The sequence below is a fragment of the Phocoena sinus genome, chromosome 1, assembly GCF_008692025.1.
Source record: "Phocoena sinus isolate mPhoSin1 chromosome 1, mPhoSin1.pri, whole genome shotgun sequence".
NCBI classification, from domain to species: Eukaryota; Metazoa; Chordata; class Mammalia; order Artiodactyla; family Phocoenidae; genus Phocoena; species Phocoena sinus.
In genome coordinates, this window is record NC_045763.1 from 14,791,558 (window position 1) to 14,810,102 (window position 18,545).

Below are 18,545 nucleotides of genomic sequence, written 5' to 3' on the forward strand. Positions count from 1 at the left end.
TGTCGTTCGTCATTCACTTTATTCAAACACTTAAACAAACGCATCTCTCTCCCAACAGGGCTCTCTGTACATTTCATTCTTCACGGTAAAGAAAAACGCCATCATTCCCCAAATCCATGAACAAGGGAAAATTTTTAGGACATCTTTAGTTTGTAGCAGAGACAACAGCCCAGCCAATCAACAATGCTACCCACAGAGGCCAGTTTCCTACCCCTACCCTTTTCTCTCTTCTTTTTTTAAAGATAAGATTTAAAATCTGCTCATTTTAAGAGAAGTATAGTAATCCCCACAATTTATAACTAAATATAATGAGGTTCTTAAAAAAGAACAACTTTCTCTATCTAGGTTCTAAGATGACTAGACCAGCTTGTGGGTGAAATGAGAGATTATGAGGGACTGTGAAACAGGCAGATTTGCCTTCCTCCCTTGAAATCTCTTCAAGGTTCAGACAATTCAGTAGTATTGAAAAGGCCTCAGCTCCGACATATCTGAGGCGAAAAGCTTGGATGACGATGACCAACAAACCAAGGCAGTATTATGCACCTGGCTTTCAATAAACTGAATCTAAGACTGGGTGGCCAATTGATGACTGGGAGCATGAAACGAGAGGCAAGTTTCGACACACACATAGACTCCTCGACCCAAAGTTACTTTGGAGGGAAGCCATGAGAGGCTGCATCAGTCCTCAAACTTCAGCTAAGGATGGCTCTTCTTTCTCCCCAGTGTAAAACAGCAAATGCACCTATAAGGTGGAGTTGTCAATAAGAGTTCCCTCCTGACTTTGAAGCAAGGAGCAGGGGAACAATCAGAAGGCCTTCCAGATACACCCGGGAAACAGAAGGCAAACCAACATCAATTTAAACAGGCCTCACTAAAGAGAAAAATCTGTTGGAGGTCTTAAAAAAAACACAACATTCATGGATGGGCACAGAAGGGAAACGGCGATGGCCTTGGGACTCCGGGGGAAAGTCCAGCAAGATGCTTTGAGATCTCGGCTCAGAGAGTGAGTTCAGCCTCCATCCACCACCAATGACTCGGCATCAGACGTATCCCAAAAGGAGTCGCCACGAGAGCCCATCTTCTTCCAAAGAGCTCTTAACTGAGACGAGTGTCCGACACACATCCTCCTCTGACCTGTCAAACTGCAGCTGCAGCTTCTTGTCTGACCCTCACTCCCCTTGGCTCTCTGCTCTCCGGCGGTGGGTCTCAGGTCTTTACCGCCAGGCACGATTCAGGAGTTTCACCTGTGCCAGTCTCTTAGTGATCATAGTGGCAAAGACCAGACCAAAGAGGACGCTGCTGATTAGCACATAGTCATAGTCGTCCTTCAGGACATCAAACTGTTTGGATGGGTAGACTCGAGTCTGGTAAATGTCCAAACCGTAGGCCACAACCTGGAAGGCAGAAGGAATGAGAAATCCGTAAGAAAGGCACCAGTGATCCGCCACAACCACAAACTCTGGTCACAAAGGAAACAGACTCCTCAGCTGTTTTCCCAAGGGTGAAAGGAAGAACAGGTGTCGCACAGGGTGGCTGTGGACAAGGTGGCACAGGCTGGGCTGGGGCTCTACTCACCAAACAAGTGGACTCCAGGCCCGAGGGAGCTGTATAGATACCTCGCATTCGAGAAACTGTCTGGTTATAGTTGATGAACCGCTCTGCGTGGATCTGTACGTCTGGAGAATACGGGATCAGGTTCTCCTCTCTGCAAAACATCAACCAGGACCGGCATTCAAAACTGCTGTAAGGGGATCTCCTGGCTGCCCTGAGCCCTGGGAGGTTTCCAGGCCACGTATCAGCCACATATCTTCTTCCAAGGTCTATGTGCATCAGGGAATGTTAGGAAGGGCTGCAACAAAGAAAGCTGTATGGAGAGTAAGACAGATCTGGACTCCTACCTTGTTCTGAATCTAAAAAAAATGAAACCACAGACGACCAGTATTTCACATTAGAGGAAGAAAGGGCCATTTTAAAACCAAAACATCGAGCCACTAGGCCAGTTCCTGCTCTTCACTCCAGAGTGCCTCAGTCCACCAGCTTTAACCTCCGCCCGCTCCAAACCGTCCTCCCTTCGCTGCATGCAAAGACACATCTACTGCCTCCTCACCCTGCCCACAGCTCCTCACACCCCTCAGGGAAGAGAGTTCGGGATGGAGGCAAGAAAATACGCAGAGATGATGGCTGGAAACACAAAAATGAAAACTAGGACTTCCCTGGTGGTGCAGTGGTTAAGAACCCGCCTGCCAATGCAGGGGACACGGGTTCGAGCCCTGGTCCAGGAAGATCCCACATGCCGTGGAGCAACTAAGCCCGTGTGCCACAACTGCTGAGCCTGTGCTCTAGAGCCCGCGCGCCTAGAGCCTGTGCTCCGCAACAAGAGAAGCCCACACATCGTAATGAAGAGTAACCCCCGCTCACCGCAACTAGAGAAAGCTCACGCGCAACAACAAAGACCCAATGCAGCCAAAAAAAAAAAAAAAAAAAAGAAAGAAAAGAAAACTAACACCGACAGCAGTTGGCTTCCCATGTGACCCAGGCCCCAGCACCTCCCTCACCTCATTTCCCAGTGTCCCCACCATTGGCTGCTCCAGCCACAGTGGCCTCCAGCCCTCCCTGTAACTTACCAGACATGATCTCAGGGCACTTGTGACAGCTGTTCCCTCTGCCTAGAACATTCTCCTTCGACATCCACAAGGCCAGCTTCTCACCTCCTTCAAGTCTTTTCTCAAAAGTCACCTTTTCTGAGGGGCTTTCCCAGGCCACCCTCTCAAGTTGCACCCCTCCACATCCTTCCTAGACCCCACCCCTTCTTAGTTTTTTTCTCCTTGCCATTTACAAGCACCCTAACACAGAATTATTTCACTTGTTTATCTTATTTATTATCCACCTCGTCGCCCCCACCGGAATGCAAGCTCCATGAGGGCAGATGTGTTCACTGCCACATCCCCAGCGGAGCGGAACAGTGCACAGCAGACCAAGGACCAAATGTAATCAAGATGCTAAGTTCCTTAAGGTCACAGCCTTCAGCACTACCCACAAGGGCCTCACCTGCTCTGTTCCGTTGGGATCTCGGGCCGGCGGGGATCCAGCAAGGCCTTAGGAAGGGAAAGAATTGCTCCGGAAGGCAGCCCAACTACATACACAGAAACAAGTCAACAGAAGTGAGTGTTCACACTGACCTGATCCCCAGTTAGGGCTACTTACAAAAACGTCCTTATCACAGAAACTGAAATAGAGTTTAAAACCAAAAAAATGGGTCACTGAGGCTCCCTTAAATGGCCAAAAACAATAATCCAATACACCTGGGTCTGAATGAAGGTTCCCACTTTTGAAGATACTAGTTTCTTCACATGTCATCCTGAGACATCAGAAAACAAAGAGCTAGACTCAAGAACTGGGTAATGATGACAGAGAAGAGCATGGAAGCCCACTTGGATCTCTTCATCCTCCTCCTTTCCTCCAGCAATACCTGCCCCAGCTAAGCAGGTCTCCTCACTGTCAGCCAAACAGGAGCCTATGGTTGGCTGAAGCAGTGACGCTGGTGGGGGACGGGGGTGGGGGGAGGGCAGCGGGAGGACTGGGCAACATGAGATCCCAGCAGTTTCAGGAATGGTGGGAATTAAACTCAGGAAATTACCAAGCAGTCTGTCTTCCTCATATTTGAGGGTAAAATAGTAATACCAAGTGCCTGTCAAATCTGACAGTCCCAAATGTCTCTGGTAAAATCAACTAGACAGAGAGACCTGTCTAGTTGAGTCCTGAACTTGAACTACCTGAAGATGAGACCCTACACCTTGCCAGTTTCTGCAGCCCACCTGCACAGGCTACCTGTTGGGTATGGTATCAGGGCTCAACTTTCCAAACGAGGTGAAAACAGAACAGAGACATGGAAGTGGTTCGTCAGAAACAAGGACAAGGAGGGATGTGTCAGCTCTTTTATGGACGGCAAAGCCAGACTAGGGAACTTTTTCCCTAGCCCTCCTCACTGATCCCGGCCCCGTCCTTCCGTGCGGCTGCCTGAAGGGACCCGGTCACTCACTGAGCAGGTGTCGGCTGGTGATGCCCCGCTCGGTGATGGTGGCCTCCATGGCGCTGATGGCGGAGGGGAAGATGTAGGACTGCTGGAGGACCTGGGGCAGCTGCGGGCGGTCCAGGGAGCTGAAGGCCGTGGCGTTGTACTGCTCGGTGCCCTCATAGAGCTCCAGCGCGGTGAACTCGTTGCGCCGGGCCTTGGTGTTCCAGTACTGGTACTGTGGAGAGAAGAGGAGGGGGCTGCTTGGGGCTCAGCTGCTGGTTCGGCTGGAAAGGGGAATGTACATGCAAAGGCATGTCCAGGAAGGAAAGAAACAACCAGCACCCTAGCTTCCTTCCAGCTACCAAGTTTACTAACCTTTCAGAGTAGCTGTACCTAGACTATCCAAGTTCACCACAAGACAAAGGAATTCTCAAGATTCTTAGAAGTCAGAAGAATAATAGTTAACATCTGAGCGCTTACTACATGTCAGGCATTGTTCTAAACTCAAATAGAGGTGACTTGTTACCCCTATTTCATATATATTGCAACACAGAAAGCTTAAGTAACTAGTTCAAGGTTGTACAGTTAGGAAATGGAAGAACAGGCAGTCTGATTCCTGAGCCCAACCCCCTACCCAGCACCCACTGCTGCCAGCCAGGAGTTCTGAATTCTATGAAAACACAAAGTAGCAACTGGTTTCTGGAACAATAGGCAAGGAAAGGATTTAGGCTGCAGGGAGACCAGCCACATACTCTTACGCTACGTCAGGCCCCTGGGGGTGCCCTGAGTTCACGCGCCACGCCTTACCACCACCCAGTTCTCCGAGTGCACGATGTGGACGGGGCCCTTGGCCTTCCTCTGCACGGAGGAGTGGATGATGCGCCCAGTGACGCCGTCCACAAGGAAGGTGCCGATGAAGGTGCGCTCGTGGTGAACATCTGTGCTCTCTGTCACCACGGCCAGCAGGTTGGGGTTCAGGCTCTGGGGAGACGAAGAGGAAAGCTCCTTCAGAACCACAGCGGCGTATCCTGAGCGGCGGGGAGGCAGGCCCAGAGCTCTCCGGCTGACAGAGGAAGAGGGTTTTCTGGTGGGAAGAGCTTTCTGTTTAGAGGGCCTCATCGCTGCACTTGTTCAGTGTCTGCTGGAGGCCGGGGGCCATGCCAGGGACTTTGCCTCCATCATTTCATTGAATCCCGTAAACAACCCTGCAAATAGCTGTCACTATCCACGTTTCACAGATGAAATGTCTTGAAGTAGTTAAGCAACTTGCTCAAGTCACAGGCAAGCAAACGGTAACTCAAGATACAACCCGGGCCGACCCACTCGGTGATGGAAGGACATGTGTCCAGCAACACAATGACTCTCCACCAGTGCCCTCCTACCACCACACCAATGGATGGGTCTCAGTTCTCATCTGACTTGAGCAACTAGTACCAGGTGACACAGGTGATCACCCCCTTCTTGAGACATCTTCTCTACCTGGCATCCAGGACACCTGTGCCCTGGTTTTTCCTTCTGCCTGTCTCGGCCACTCGTTCTCAGCCCCCTCTGTGGGTCCCTCCTCCACTCCCCAGCCTCTGGACGCTTCTGTCTACACTCGCTCTCATGGTGATCTCACCCAATCTCGTGGCTTTCACACCATCTACAGGTGCTGGCATCGCCTGAGTTTACATATCCAAGCCAGACCTCTCCCTGAACTCCAGACTTGATTAACGGACCACCATATCAGTATCACTTCTTAGGTGTCTCATCTCAAACTTGACATGCCCCAAACTGAACTCCTGTTCTACCCCTGATAAAACCTGCTCCCCACAAGGCCTCCCGAGTGTCAGTGTCTTATACCTGGGACCTCTGAGTCGTCCTTGACTCCTTTCTCTCTAACACAGACACCAACACCCCATCCATCAGCATATCCTATTGGTTCTACCTTCAAAAGTATCCAGAATCTGATCCCATCTCACCTCCTCCAACCAACCCAGTTGAAGCCACCATCACCTCACCTGGATTATCACAGTAGCCTGTCTGCCTGCTCCCCTCCTCGGCCCTCTATAGTCTAGTCGCAGCAAAGCAGGCAAAAAATCTCCACAACAAATATGAATCCAAAAAGCCCTACTCCTGGGAAGTTCCTGGCGGTCCAGTGGTTAAGACTCTGCGCTTTCACTGCCGAGGGCGCAGGTTCAATCCCTGGTCAGGGAACTAAGATCCCGCAAGCTGCGTGGCGTGGCCAAATTTAAAAAAAAAAAAAAGGGAAGTTCAAGAAGCCTAAGTAAGTTACCCAAGATGAACAGCGAGTCTGAACCTGGACCGTCCAACTGGAGGCTTGCGCTCTGCCTCACGCTTAGTGAAGCAGCTGCCCTGTTGAGTTCCTTGGTCGTGTTGCCCTGTTCTATTACGCCTCCTCCTCCAACTCAGTCTCTCCTCTGCCAGAGGCTGTAATTCATGTTCGTCACCACAGTGATTACATTCCCTCATAGGATAGCTCTGCAACCGACTGGTCACCTCTCTGTCTCCCTGCCCTCACCACTAACTAGAGTGTTGGATCACAGAGATGGAGTTTCTGATGGATCGACTAAGGTTTAACCCCAGAAAGGTCTATCTGCACTACCACTAAAAATAACAGCTAACATCTACTGGGTAGTGGCCATACATGCCTGGCACTATGCAAAGCACGAGTGCCTCATGTGATCATCACAACGATCCCAGGAGAAGGGCATATCATGCCCATTTCACAGACAGTAAATTAAGGCTCAAAGGGATTAAATGACTCACTCAAGGACCCATAGCCACCAAATCCCAGAGCCAGAATTACACCCCGTGCTTCTGTGCGCTACGCCAGACGGCTGGCCGTACCTTGTAGAGCACGCTTCGGTCCCCCATCACTCGGCCCTGTGAGTGAACGTGCTCACTGCTGCGCTTCCCCTTCACCTGGACGATGCGCTGCACCTCCGGGGGAATGGTTAGCTCCCAGCTCAGCTCAGTGGTGAGATCCTGGGGTGGGGCAAAAGAGCCAGCACTGGTCATCAGGAAGGTACCCTTAGACCCGCGACAGCTGTGGCTAGACACGTCCTGCAGTTCAGCTGGGGCCTCTGTGCGGGAGGGAACAGGGATCAGGGCTCCCAGAGCAGCAGCAATACGCATCTAGTCTGGGAAGAAGTTTGGAACTCTCAGTTCAAGTGAGAAAACTAGTAAAGCCCAGTGTGCTTCGGCTGCAAAGAGCAGCCTCCTGGGCAGTGGAGGCACCAGGTGCTTGCCTGGGCTGCCCGAGGGGACCTGGGAGACGGTCCTCTCCAGTGGACATTCATGTCTGACCTCATGCTGTCCCCAGTCTAGGCTCCAGACAGCCCTGTGAGGTGCCTTTGGAAAGCCCCAGGGCCCAGTGGCCAGCCAAGTCACCATATCCATCTGCACCAAGCTGCAGAACAAGGAGCACGTGACTGAGGCCCAACATGGAGCCAAGTTCAAGTTCCCTGGCTGCCAGAAGATCCACATCTCCAAGAAGCGTGGCTTTACTAAGTGTAACAGAGATGAATTTGAAGACTTGGTGGCTGAAAAGCAGCTCCTCCCGGATGACTGTGCGGTCAAACGCACCCCTAATCTGTGGCGCCCTGTACACATGGCGGGCCCTGCACTCACGGGAGCCTTGGAGCTGCCCCTCCTCACTCACATCACCAATAAACCCTACTTCTTATCAAAAAACGGAAAGATACTAAAGCCAGTGAGAAAGGAGAAGAATATTTAATAGTATCCCATTGTTTATCTGAGTAAGAATAATGCAAAGAAAATTTACCACTTATTACTAAAATCTAAGTTCCCTGTACACTGAGCCGGCAGTGAATTACTAAGCTGGCGGGGACCTCAAAATATTACAGGAGACGTTCTTCACAGTCAAAAGAAACCAATAAAACTGTGTGGTTAAATGCATTATTATACATCCACACTGTGGAATTACACAGAGCCCTGGGGATTGAGGGGGGGGAGTAGTGACTGGAAAGGGGCACAAGGGCTTCCCAGGGCGCTGGTGCTAAGCTGCTTCCTGATGTGACTGCCGTGGACACAAGTGTGCTCCTTTTGTGAAGGGCCACTGAGTATAACCTCGGGATTTTGTGCTTTTCTCAGTATATATTTTAATAAGATATGGGTTTAACAAAATAATGAGGTAGAAGACACATAAAGTGAAAACAACAGATTTCCTATTAGTTAAATATAGGTCAATTCCATTTCAGGTAAGAAAGAATATAAAGCGCATGTCTGTGTGGTCTGGAAGCTGTTTATCCAGCACTATAGACACAGAGGCAAGAGACAGGACAGGGGAAGGCGCGCAGACCACTGAAAGGCATTCCATCCAGGGAGGCAGCTGGCGATGGGCCTGAAAGGGGCCCGTTCACATCTTGCTCCTGTATCTCTGTATCGGTTTAATCTTATACTATGAGAATGTATTCATGTGTAAAATTTTTTTGAAATTTAAATGTTTTTGAAATAATACAAATTTTTATTGAGAACATATAAGGCTCCATTACCAAGAACACCTGTAAAAACATTAGAATTCACTAAAACCTTCCCAGAGAGCAAGGTCACCGGTGAGTCCACTGGAGGTCAGAGACTGGAAGACCACCCCTCACATGGCTGACTTCCCACGTGAGCTCCGCCTCCTTTGCCGTCCCCCCACCATCTTTACAATGACACCCACACTCCAGGTCATGTCCTTCTATCCACAAAGAACTGTCTCTTTCAAGGTCCCCTTTTCATCAACTCAGAAGGACGGTGTTTTTTCACCCATAGGGTAAAGAGCACGTTTTCTGGACAGACTATGCTATTTATGCTAAAGATTAGCTGTTACAGAATGTCAGGAAAGGACACTGCATGCATTTTTGAAACAGCAGCAGGTAAAACTTGGATGGCATTTACTGTTTAGCAGGCACTGCTTTATGTGACTTACATGTATTAACTCTCCAACTCCTCACAACAACCCTCTGATATAGTACTATTACCATTTTGTTTTACAGACGAGAAAACAGGATCAGAGAGAAGTCATCTGCCCAAGGACACAAAATGAGTAAGTGATAATAAAACTAGGTTTCCCGCACAAGCAGCCAGGTCCAAGCTCTTAACCTCTATGCTGTGGTGTCCCTCCAAAGGCCTTACAGACAGGATGGGAGGGCCCTCTGGGGAGTACGCCACAAATTACCCCTCTACACAGCCCTGCTATCGGAGGCAAGGCCAGCCCTCGTGAAGCTCAGAGCTGGACTTCAGAGCCAGTGTGAATCACTGTTTGCAAGCACTGGACTCAAGTGTGTCAGGATCGGAGTAAGTCGATCCCATTTCTAGAAATAAAATTCAAAGCGCACATTCAATCAAGAGTGGATCAATAGGGACTTCCCTGGTGGCACAGTGGTTAAGAATCCGCCTGTCAATGCAGGGGACAGGGGTTCAAGCCCTGGTCCGGGAAGATCCCACATGCCATGGAGCAACTAAGCCCGTGCGCCACAACTACTGAGCCTGCGCTCTAGAGCCCACGTGCCACAACTACTGAGCCCACGTGCCACAACTACTGAAGCCCACGCCACCTAGAGCCTGTGCTCCGCAACAAGAGAAGCCACCGCAGTGAGAAGTCCGCGCACCGCAACGAAGAGCAGCCGCCGCTTGCCTCAACTTGGGAAAGCCCGCACACAGCAACAAAGACCCAACACAGCCAAAAATCAAAAAAAGAAAAATGAAAGAAAAAAAAAAAAGAGTGGATCAATAACACCATCTTCATATAGAAAGTACTATTGTTCAATCACCATTCCTACCTCCCGCCTTTCTAGGAATGGAGAAAACGCCCCTTCTCTCTGCTATAGAAGAGGAATGAGGAATGAAAGCTCCACAGGGGCAGAGACTGTTGTGCACTGCTCCTTCCACGGCAGCTAGAACCGCGCCTGCCGTGGAATAGATGAAAATGACTGCCTCTGACACCAGGATTATGCTCTCTAAGTTTACAGCACAATGAATAGCATAATTCACTCCTTAGCCAAATAACGAGGAAACACCTACACCCCTCCCACAAAGGGGTGTGCCAGGACGCCCCCTCCTACCTTTCGAAGTTGATAGCCACACAGCCGTCCCTGTTCCGCGTCCACCAAATAGAAGAAGATGGAAGGGGCGAGCTCATGGAGCTGTCGCAGGACATTCCGAGTGGCCGGGAAAGCTGTGACCTTGAAAACCCCAGAGAAGAGTTAAGGGAAAAGGAATCTGTAAGCACAGTTTCTCCAGACTCATTACTGTTTCCTGTCAAAGAGGGCCTTAAGAAAAAAAAACAGCAAATCTTTAAAGAATTAAAGTCTATTAAACTCAATCAGGGCTTAAATTGAGTTAAGAGTCCGAGCTTTCACAAGTGCAGAAAGAGCAACTGAGTCGCTTAGAGACACCCTTCAAGCCCAAATGAGTGCTGACGGCAGACGGCTCCCATCTGGGGCCCTCGAGCCACTGTCTGAGCACCCCGCTCCCACACTGATTGGCTGGGCAGTTCTGCAGCCAGTCTGCAGACGCCATACCTTGTACTCATCATCTATCAACAGCAGCACCTTGGCATAGTCTTGATCCATGATGGGGAGAAGCAAAGATTGCAAGATGGGGCGCTTCAGCACTGGGGGGGCCACCTGACTCCACTTCCCAAAAATGGGATTGAAGACATAGAGCGAACTCATTCCCGTCTCCTGAAATGGGCAAGCAAATGGTCAGCCTCCAGCAACATGAAAAGAATGCAAATCCTAGGGGTAAACCTGGAACGCTGGGACTTGAGCTCAGCTATGGCAGATTCCCTAGTCTTTGCCCTCCTTGTGGAAAATAAAGTCTTGGCTAAAGGGGAAAGTGTCTGAAGGCTGATGTGTCAAAAGGGTAAAAGTTTAACTGCCCTCTGGGACTTCCCTGGTGGCGCAGTGGTTAAGAATCAGCCTGCCAATGCAGGGGACACGAGTTCGAGCCCTGGTCTGGGAAGATCTCCCATGCCACGGAGCAACAAAGCCCGTGTGCCACACTACTGAGCCTGTGCTCTAGAGCCCGTGTGTCATAACTACTGAAGGCTGTGTGCCTAGAGCCCGAGCCCTGTGACAAGAAAAGCCACTGCAGTGAGAAGCCCGCGCACCGCAACGAAGAGTAGCCCCCGCTCGCCGCAACTGGAGAAAGCCCGTGCAGCAACGAAGACCCAATACAGCCAAAAATATTAATTAAAAAAAAAAAAAGTTTAATTGCCTCTAGCCCCAAAGCTAAGCAAGAACGGGTCACACTGAGGAATAAACAAAAACGTCAAGGACCAACTCAGCAGCCCCACGGCAGCCATTCCAGAGACTATCTACCAAGTCCCCTCTCTTTTTTTAAAAATTTTTATTGGAGTATAGTTGCTTTACAATATCGTGTTAGTTTCTACTGTACAGCAAAGTGAATCGGCTATACGTATACATACATCCCCTTTTCTGGATTTCCTTCCCATTTAGGTCACCACAGAGCACTGAGCACAGTTCCCTGTGCTGTACAGTAGGTTCTCATTAGTTATCTATTTTATACATAGTATCAATAGTGTATATATGTCAGTCCCAATCTCCCAATTCATCCCACCTTTCCCCCAAGTCCCCTTTCTGATGATGGCAGAATGAATCTACAAAAAGCCATCTGCTCCCGGGAGTCAGAGACATAAACAGTTTTGTGTCCTGCCCTACAACACCTGGAGAAGAGCAAACAGCCATTCAGGTACCGACAGCCGCCCGTGCCTGGGAAGAAGCGGAGTTGGCTTACTAGGGACCTGGTGATGTCACACCTACCCTACAGTCACTTCCACATGGGCACCGGACGGTCCTCCACTCAGGCAAAAAACTGGAAGAAACAGAGCTCTAAGCCCTGACTCCCTGCCTTTAACTCTCAGAGAATTCCAAAGGCCTAGGAGGAACTTAAGTTACAAAACACCAAAAACCACACCCACGTTGGCTCAGATGAGAGGTAGCGGCCTCACCTTGTCCTTCACCAGGAGAGTGCACTGGGGCGGGTGGGGGAAATGGGCAGTAGTCCTCTGGACCATCAGTTTAAAGGAGGAGTCTGGCTTGACGCTGGGGAGATACTGTTTCCACAGGATGGTGCCAGAGCTGCTCTCAATGCCAAAAAGCTGCAAAATAAATACCTGGCTCACTACCGGAAAGGCAAACCCCAAAACTAGTTCTATCCTTGAAAACTAGAACCGGTGCGATCCCCTTCCAAAGGCTTTTTGTTCCCCACTCCCAAAACCTCAGGAGGTCTGGCTTAAGCCTCTCTCACCTTGCCTGAGGCCGTCACCATCACCATCATTTTCTGCAGGTTGAATTCATCCCTGGCCAGGGTGTCAATGTTGATCTCATTCTTAATCTGACTCCGGGGCTTCCGAGCATCGTAAAACATTTTCCAGAGGTGGGAGGTCCATGCCTGCAGCAGGATGAGCTGGGACGAGAGGCGTTTCAGGAACATGCCCAATAAGCCGTCTGGTGTCAAGGAAAAGGTAACGCAGCTGAGGCTCACTCCCCATCAGACGAGGTGTTTCCAGCGAGGGGGCACCCCCTCTTCCTAAGGAGGGCTCTCTCTCTCTCTCGTGGAGCACTCGAGTCATCCAAACCCCAGGCCACAAGCCCAAGGGGCAGTGCTGTGGCTGACGCCAACAGTCTCACCCTTAGACACAGCCATGCAGGAACTCCAAAAACCTACTCACCTGGCTCTCAGCACTTCACCTGCCTGAAATCTTGGAATAGGAGACTAAGAGGGCAGGGATCAGCCATGCAGGATGCAGCCATGCTGTGAATGACTCCACCACAACCCCACATCTAGAACGGCCAGAGGGAGGTTTCCGGGCGCCATGACAAAGCCGGAAGAGGGCGGGGTGCGGGGGTACCAGGGTGCAGGTGTGTGTTGTGTCATGGACAGGCACTTCCATTTCTCGCTGCTTTAGGCCTACGCTGTCAACGGTTTAGTCTGCACCCATCTAACCTATTTTCAACCCATTCCCAGGGCTCTCTTTCACTCCACCCCTTCCTCCATCCATGAGGCTACCACCCTCAAGTCTCCTCCAGAGACTAGACTGGTCCCCAGAGCAAGGTAGCATGGTAAAAAGCATGGCCCCTGGAGTCTGGCAGACCTGGATTAAAATCCCAGCTCCACTTCTTACCACCTGGATGACCTGGAGAAATGTACTTAACCTTTTAGCCTCTGGCTCCTCATCTGTAAAATGGCAAGTAATCCACAGGGCTGTTGCCAAGATTAGACCACACGATGTACACACAGGATTTCCCAAGGGGTGGGGTACAGGGTAAGTGCTCACTGAAAAGGAGCGGTGTCTTTGCTTATCCGCTTTTCCATTAACCTCAGCTCAAGGAAGGGAAGTGAGAGGCAAACAGGACGAGTCACAGGCATAGCAGTCCACACACACACGGTATATACCTCATTCATGCAAGTCAGGGAAAATAAATAATTAACCAAAAGCTAGCCGTGTGGGCAGGCAATGAGCAAAAAGGCAGCAGGAAGCAGGTTTTACCTTGAATGGCTGGATCCAGGCAGCGGAAATAAATAGTAAAGTCAAATTAATCCTCGGTTTAAGAAAATCTGCAGTGCCTAGCAGGGTGCCTGGCCCAGAGCAGGTCCTCAGTAAACACCACCTGGCTAGCTAGATGAACGGATGGAGGGAGGAGGGGACAGGACTCAACCAGAGGAGAGTGAACCGAGTTCATCCTGGGTGCTGGGACCATGGCTGGTCTCAGAGGGCACTGGCCTATTACCACAGTAACTGACCAGCCCGGTCATGCTCTCTGGAAAGGTGTGACTGTTGCTTTGGGGACAATGGGTATATAGTACCTGACGTGGTGCCTGGCAGATCTTAGGTACCCAAACAAAGATAGCTATTACTACACTAAGTTAAGATTCTTTTTCATCAGGATCTTTCCCTAGAGGGAGTCACAGGTCACTCCTTTCAGATAGAAGAATGGTTACATAAACCATAGGGCCACAAACACACCAGAAACTGGTCACAGAGCTAGTTCAGAACAGACTGGCAAAACAGGTGCATCCAGGAAGCCAGGGACACGCGGGACAGCCTCTCCTGTGGTGCAACTACCAAGCCCAGTCCCAGAGCACCCGCACCGGCAGCCCTGCTTCCCAGACCCCTCAGTTCATACCTGCCTTCTTGCCAAATTCCCCTTCCAGCTCAGCCTGCGCCCCCGTCAGGGGGAGGTCCACCATCTGCAGGCACACCACCTCTGCCAGGGACTCCTCACGGCTCCACAACACCACCCTCCCTGCTGCAGAAACCAAGGTTACAAAAGTCAGGCCCACCTCCCTCGTCCCCCGAAGGGACTCTTCTCGGTGACTCAGGGACCACCACACCTCTTGTGCCAAAAAGAGAAATGGCAGGGCAAGGGGCCGGAATCAGGAGGTCAAGTGAGGGAAGTTCTGTCTCCCAAGAATGCTAAGGAAATTTTCAAAGGCAGGTGACCTATGGCTCTGGAAAAAAATATTCAGGATACACTCCACTTGAACCTTTCTCAGAAGCCTGTCCACAGCCCCAAATAAAGAGTCTGAATGGAACTCATGGGCAGGCCTAAAAAAAAATGGGTTGATGAGGTCCACTCACCCAGCTGCTGCAGGAAAAGTAGCAGGTGATCCTCTGTCTGTACCAAGGCCCGGTAGCCCACGGAGTCGTCCTTCTTCAGGAAGACCTGGATGTACATCTATAAACCAAACAGTCAAGTCCACTGTAGTCAGCAAGAATCCAGATGCCTCTCAGAGCACCAGACCCCAAGATTCAAAGCATGAGGAGTTGTCCGAAGTCTAGGTCACGGCATTGCTGGATGTCCAAACAATACAGCTTTTACCTGGACTCCAATTAGATATCATGTATTCTTAGGGGCTGACACAGCAACCGTGCTAGGCGCTAGCTCAGGCCCCCTCCATGAAGGAACCTGAGCGCTTCTCGGCCACCACATCATCCATCTTGCACCGATAACACCCCACAAAGCGAGCAGGAGGCCCGGATGAGACTTTCCGTTTTAGAGGCGAAGAAGCCACAGCCCAGAGGCTGAGGAACACCACTGAACGTGTGCAGAGGCAATGTCGGGCAGCGACTCTGGATAGGGTCCTGAATCTCACGAGGCCGTTTCCTCGCTTATAAAATGAGGGCAGTAATAACCACAAGGCTGTTGAGAGGGTTAAATCAAGCAGCGTGTAAGTAAAAAAGCGTAGCGCGGAGCCTGGCACACCGACGACTTGGCTTAAATGGTACCTGCTTTTACTGTTATTCACAGTCAGTGGCTCACGTAGAACTAGAGCCCACGTCCAGAGAATCCTACTCTGGGACCCATGGCTGTGAAGTGACCCCAACGAAAGAAAGACCCAGGCTGAGAAGCCCACAAGCCCCGACTCACCCGCTCTGGCCGAGTGCCGTTCTGTTCCAGGCTAAAGGTGATTGTGGTGTCGAGCAGCCGCCGACCTGTCTCCATTAAGTAGAGGTTAATGGTGTAGGTCTGGTTGAAGCAAGCCAGCGAGTCCTAGGGTACAGACAGCAAGGGTCAACTATGGGGATCCCCCAAAAGGAAGTCCAAGAATCTGGGCGGGGGGAGCGAACACCCCGGAGAAGGACCCAGGCCAGAAGAGGAAACATACGCAAAGGGACATAAAATAGAAAAGCTAAGTCCTAAGGCAGAAATAAGGTGTCTGAGTAAATTTTAAAAATTGTAACCGCTATACATACTTGCTCCAGAAGGAAGCCAGTACAGTGTAGCAGAGACTTCCCAAAGAGTTAGTAAGACTGTAGGCAGGGAAATCACAACCCCCTTGGGAAACACTGAGGAGATGGAAACCACAGCAGAAACTGGAGACTCTGGCCAGGGTCCCACACTCTGCTTCAGTGCAACTGCTCAGACTACCACTCAGCTCCACCAGCCGGACCCCACAAGACATGGAGAGACGGAGGCCCAGAGGAGAAAGTAGTTAAGAACAGATTCTAGGGATTCTACTCTCCAATCTCCCAACTAAAAAAGATCAAGAGAAACATGGTTTAATTTGCTGAACTTAGCAAAGCCCACTGGAGGCTGAGAACTCAGGAGACCTGCTCACAGCCCTGGCTGCTCCCCCAGCTTCACTGGGGGCCTCCTGTGTCTCTGGTCTGGCACGCTGCCCAATGCCACACCCTACCTGTGGACCAGACTTCTCCGAAAAGCTCCCCGTTGACCCATCTTCAGAACTGCTAGGCTTCTGCTAGGGAAAAGAGAAGGAAAAAAGGAGAAAATTCAGCCAAAGGGTCACTTCCTGGTCACCAAAATGAAGCTTTCACTTCTATGTCTTCTCAGCCCTTGGAAGAAGGCAAATCCCATTTCCCATTTCTGCTCACAAAGCCTACACAACCCTGAACAGTCCCAGATGAACATGAGGTCGTCCCATCCCTGGGGACAAAGAAGGTGTACAGAAAGCCCTACAGATGAGATGAGATATTGCTCAACGGCCTCCTGCCCCCGGGTTCAAACTGCCTAGGTGAATATGCCCAGACTTTTGGTTCTCAGGGCCCCTAGCAAAGATAAGGAAGGAAAACCCCACGTGCTGTTATTCCCAATACTCACCGCCTCATTCCGACAGGTCATGACTGCAGCCACCGTCTTCTCCCCGGTGGTGGCAAAGCTCACTAGGGCAGTCTGGGGATAAAGCAAGGTGTCAACTCCTAAATAGGGCCTGTCCTAGCCAGCAGCCTTCTCTAAGTCACCTCCACAGGAAGGACCCTTGGCCTTGGAGTTGAAAATGCTCCCAACTTTGGAGCATAATGGCCTGGGCATTTGAGAGCAGGGGGAGGCCCCATTGCAGCCACAGCTGAACACAGCCCTCTCGCCAACCTCCAACACAGGCACAGGTGAATCCTGCATCCCACGCTGCTCTCAGTATCTATAGGGAAGCTCTGATTAACGTGGCCACTCTCCTGTGGACTTAGGAAGGTGCCAGTTCTACTCTAATAATCTTCTGTAATTCTCAGAAAAAAAAAGAAAAAATTCCACTTCTGCTCTAAGCCTAACCCCTCTCAAACCACTCGTGGAAAGATGTCTTCTTGCTTGAGCAAATATCTCCAGATTCAAAGGCAGGGATTTCTAGCATCCATATCTCAGCTAGATCCCCCTGAATCCTAGCGAACCACGCTGCCTCCCGTTACCTGTGGGAAGTTTTTGAGCAAACTCAGGACGCCGTGGTGGTAGTGCAGTAACGCATAGTGGCTTGGAGACAGCTGCAGGAAGAACTGGGCCCGAGTAGGATCCACTGGGTTGGGCTGTGTAGGTAGGACCCGGGGTTGGAAGTCACTTGCAAATTCTAGGTCAAGAGACTGGGAGACAAGAAGAAAAAGGATAAGGGCCAGAGCAGACAAGTCACTGATCGTCCCAGGCTGGTAGCCTCTGCCCCACTTTGCCAGCGAGGGTAACGGGGCCACGGCATGTGGCTCCAGAAGCTCCCATTCAGGTTATCCAAAGAGGAGAGTGGCCCATTTCCTCTCATACCAGTTCAGCCAGAGGCCTGACCTCCCAAGGGCTGCCAAGCCTCAGGAAGGAAGCAGTGACACTGGGAGAAAGGCTTTCCAAGCAGCAAAAGCAATGCCTCGCACCAGAGGACGCATCCTCTCACCTGCAGCGGGATCTGCCTCAACTCCCACTCCGTCTCCAGGGCCAAGGTCTGGAGGGACCGTGAGCTCGGGTCAGGGCATACCAAGACAGCCTCATCCACCACACCGCAGGCTCTGGTGAGACTCTGCAGCCAGGGAGTCGACACCCTGACCTGCAGGGAAGACATCAGAACAGGAGGCTCCTGGGGATTTTCACATTTCCCTCTCAGCTCATAAGCTACGTCAGCACTGGATCCCACTGGGGGGCCTAAGCTCAGAGGGTCTTCCTGGTGGGTTCCGAAGGAGTTCTCCCCATCCCACCCAGCCTCCCAAGAGCTCCGAAGCTGGACACAATCAGGATTGGCTTTCTGGTCATTTGAAAAATATACCAGATCCTTTTTAATACTTGACATTTCAGATAAGCATTTCTCTGCTACAGTTGTCATACATGGCTTCCTATTATTACCCTACAGTATTATCTTATAAGATACTTGCAGGCAATGAATAGACATATACAATTTTTTTAGCCACCCCAGGAGAGCACCATGTGCAAATGAGAGGGCTTTAAATAAATGCTTGATGAGCAGAATGCAGCCTCCAAGTGCCCAGAATCAGGGACTATGAATGGCTTTTGCATCCGCCCAGCCGAGTTCCCTGGTCCCCAGAGCAAAGAAGGACTCTATTCCCCTCCACAATTCACGAGGCTCCTCGAGCCAGACCAGACCTGCTGAACAATCTCTCCATCTTCCACGTTAAACTTGACAATGTTCACATGGCTGAAGGGAACAACTCCGAGGGCCCACACTACCCCAGAGCCGTAGGAATACACCATCTGGTAATGGATGCTGTCACTGGGAGAGGGAAGGAAAAGCAGGGAGAAACAGCTTTAGCCACAGGACAGGGGTATCCTCAGGG

The 18,545-nt window shown here is 50.7% G+C and overlaps 1 protein-coding gene and 1 pseudogene across 6 annotated transcripts in view; one reads left to right on the forward strand and one right to left on the reverse strand.

Moving 5' to 3' along the window:
- EMC1 (ER membrane protein complex subunit 1) overlaps positions 1-18,545 on the reverse strand; it is a 24,224-nt gene continuing 5,679 nt past the window's right edge. Inside the window, exons 6-24 of one of the 6 annotated variants that reach the window (XM_032624579.1) lie at positions 18,355-18,481; positions 17,654-17,803; positions 17,190-17,357; positions 16,612-16,683; positions 16,190-16,249; positions 15,421-15,543; positions 14,631-14,727; positions 14,176-14,298; positions 13,539-13,547; positions 12,296-12,495; positions 11,997-12,146; positions 10,546-10,707; positions 10,087-10,206; positions 6,866-7,003; positions 4,823-4,996; positions 4,040-4,250; positions 3,049-3,133; positions 1,576-1,705; positions 1-1,394 (exon numbers count right to left, since the gene is read on the reverse strand). In XM_032624579.1, coding sequence (XP_032480470.1) covers positions 1,215-1,394; positions 1,576-1,705; positions 3,049-3,133; positions 4,040-4,250; positions 4,823-4,996; positions 6,866-7,003; positions 10,087-10,206; positions 10,546-10,707; positions 11,997-12,146; positions 12,296-12,495; positions 13,539-13,547; positions 14,176-14,298; positions 14,631-14,727; positions 15,421-15,543; positions 16,190-16,249; positions 16,612-16,683; positions 17,190-17,357; positions 17,654-17,803; positions 18,355-18,481 — 2,479 coding nt within the window. In that variant the 3' untranslated portion in view covers positions 1-1,214. Of the gene's footprint in view, positions 1,395-1,575; positions 1,706-3,048; positions 3,134-4,039; positions 4,251-4,822; positions 4,997-6,865; positions 7,004-10,086; positions 10,207-10,545; positions 10,708-11,996; positions 12,147-12,295; positions 12,496-13,538; positions 13,548-14,175; positions 14,299-14,630; positions 14,728-15,420; positions 15,544-16,189; positions 16,253-16,611; positions 16,684-17,189; positions 17,358-17,653; positions 17,804-18,354; positions 18,482-18,545 lie in introns of all 6 variants that reach the window. The other 5 variants (XM_032624585.1, XM_032624572.1, XM_032624601.1 and 2 more) reach the window with 5 other exon arrangements.
- LOC116745401 lies at positions 7,138-7,298 on the forward strand (annotated as a pseudogene).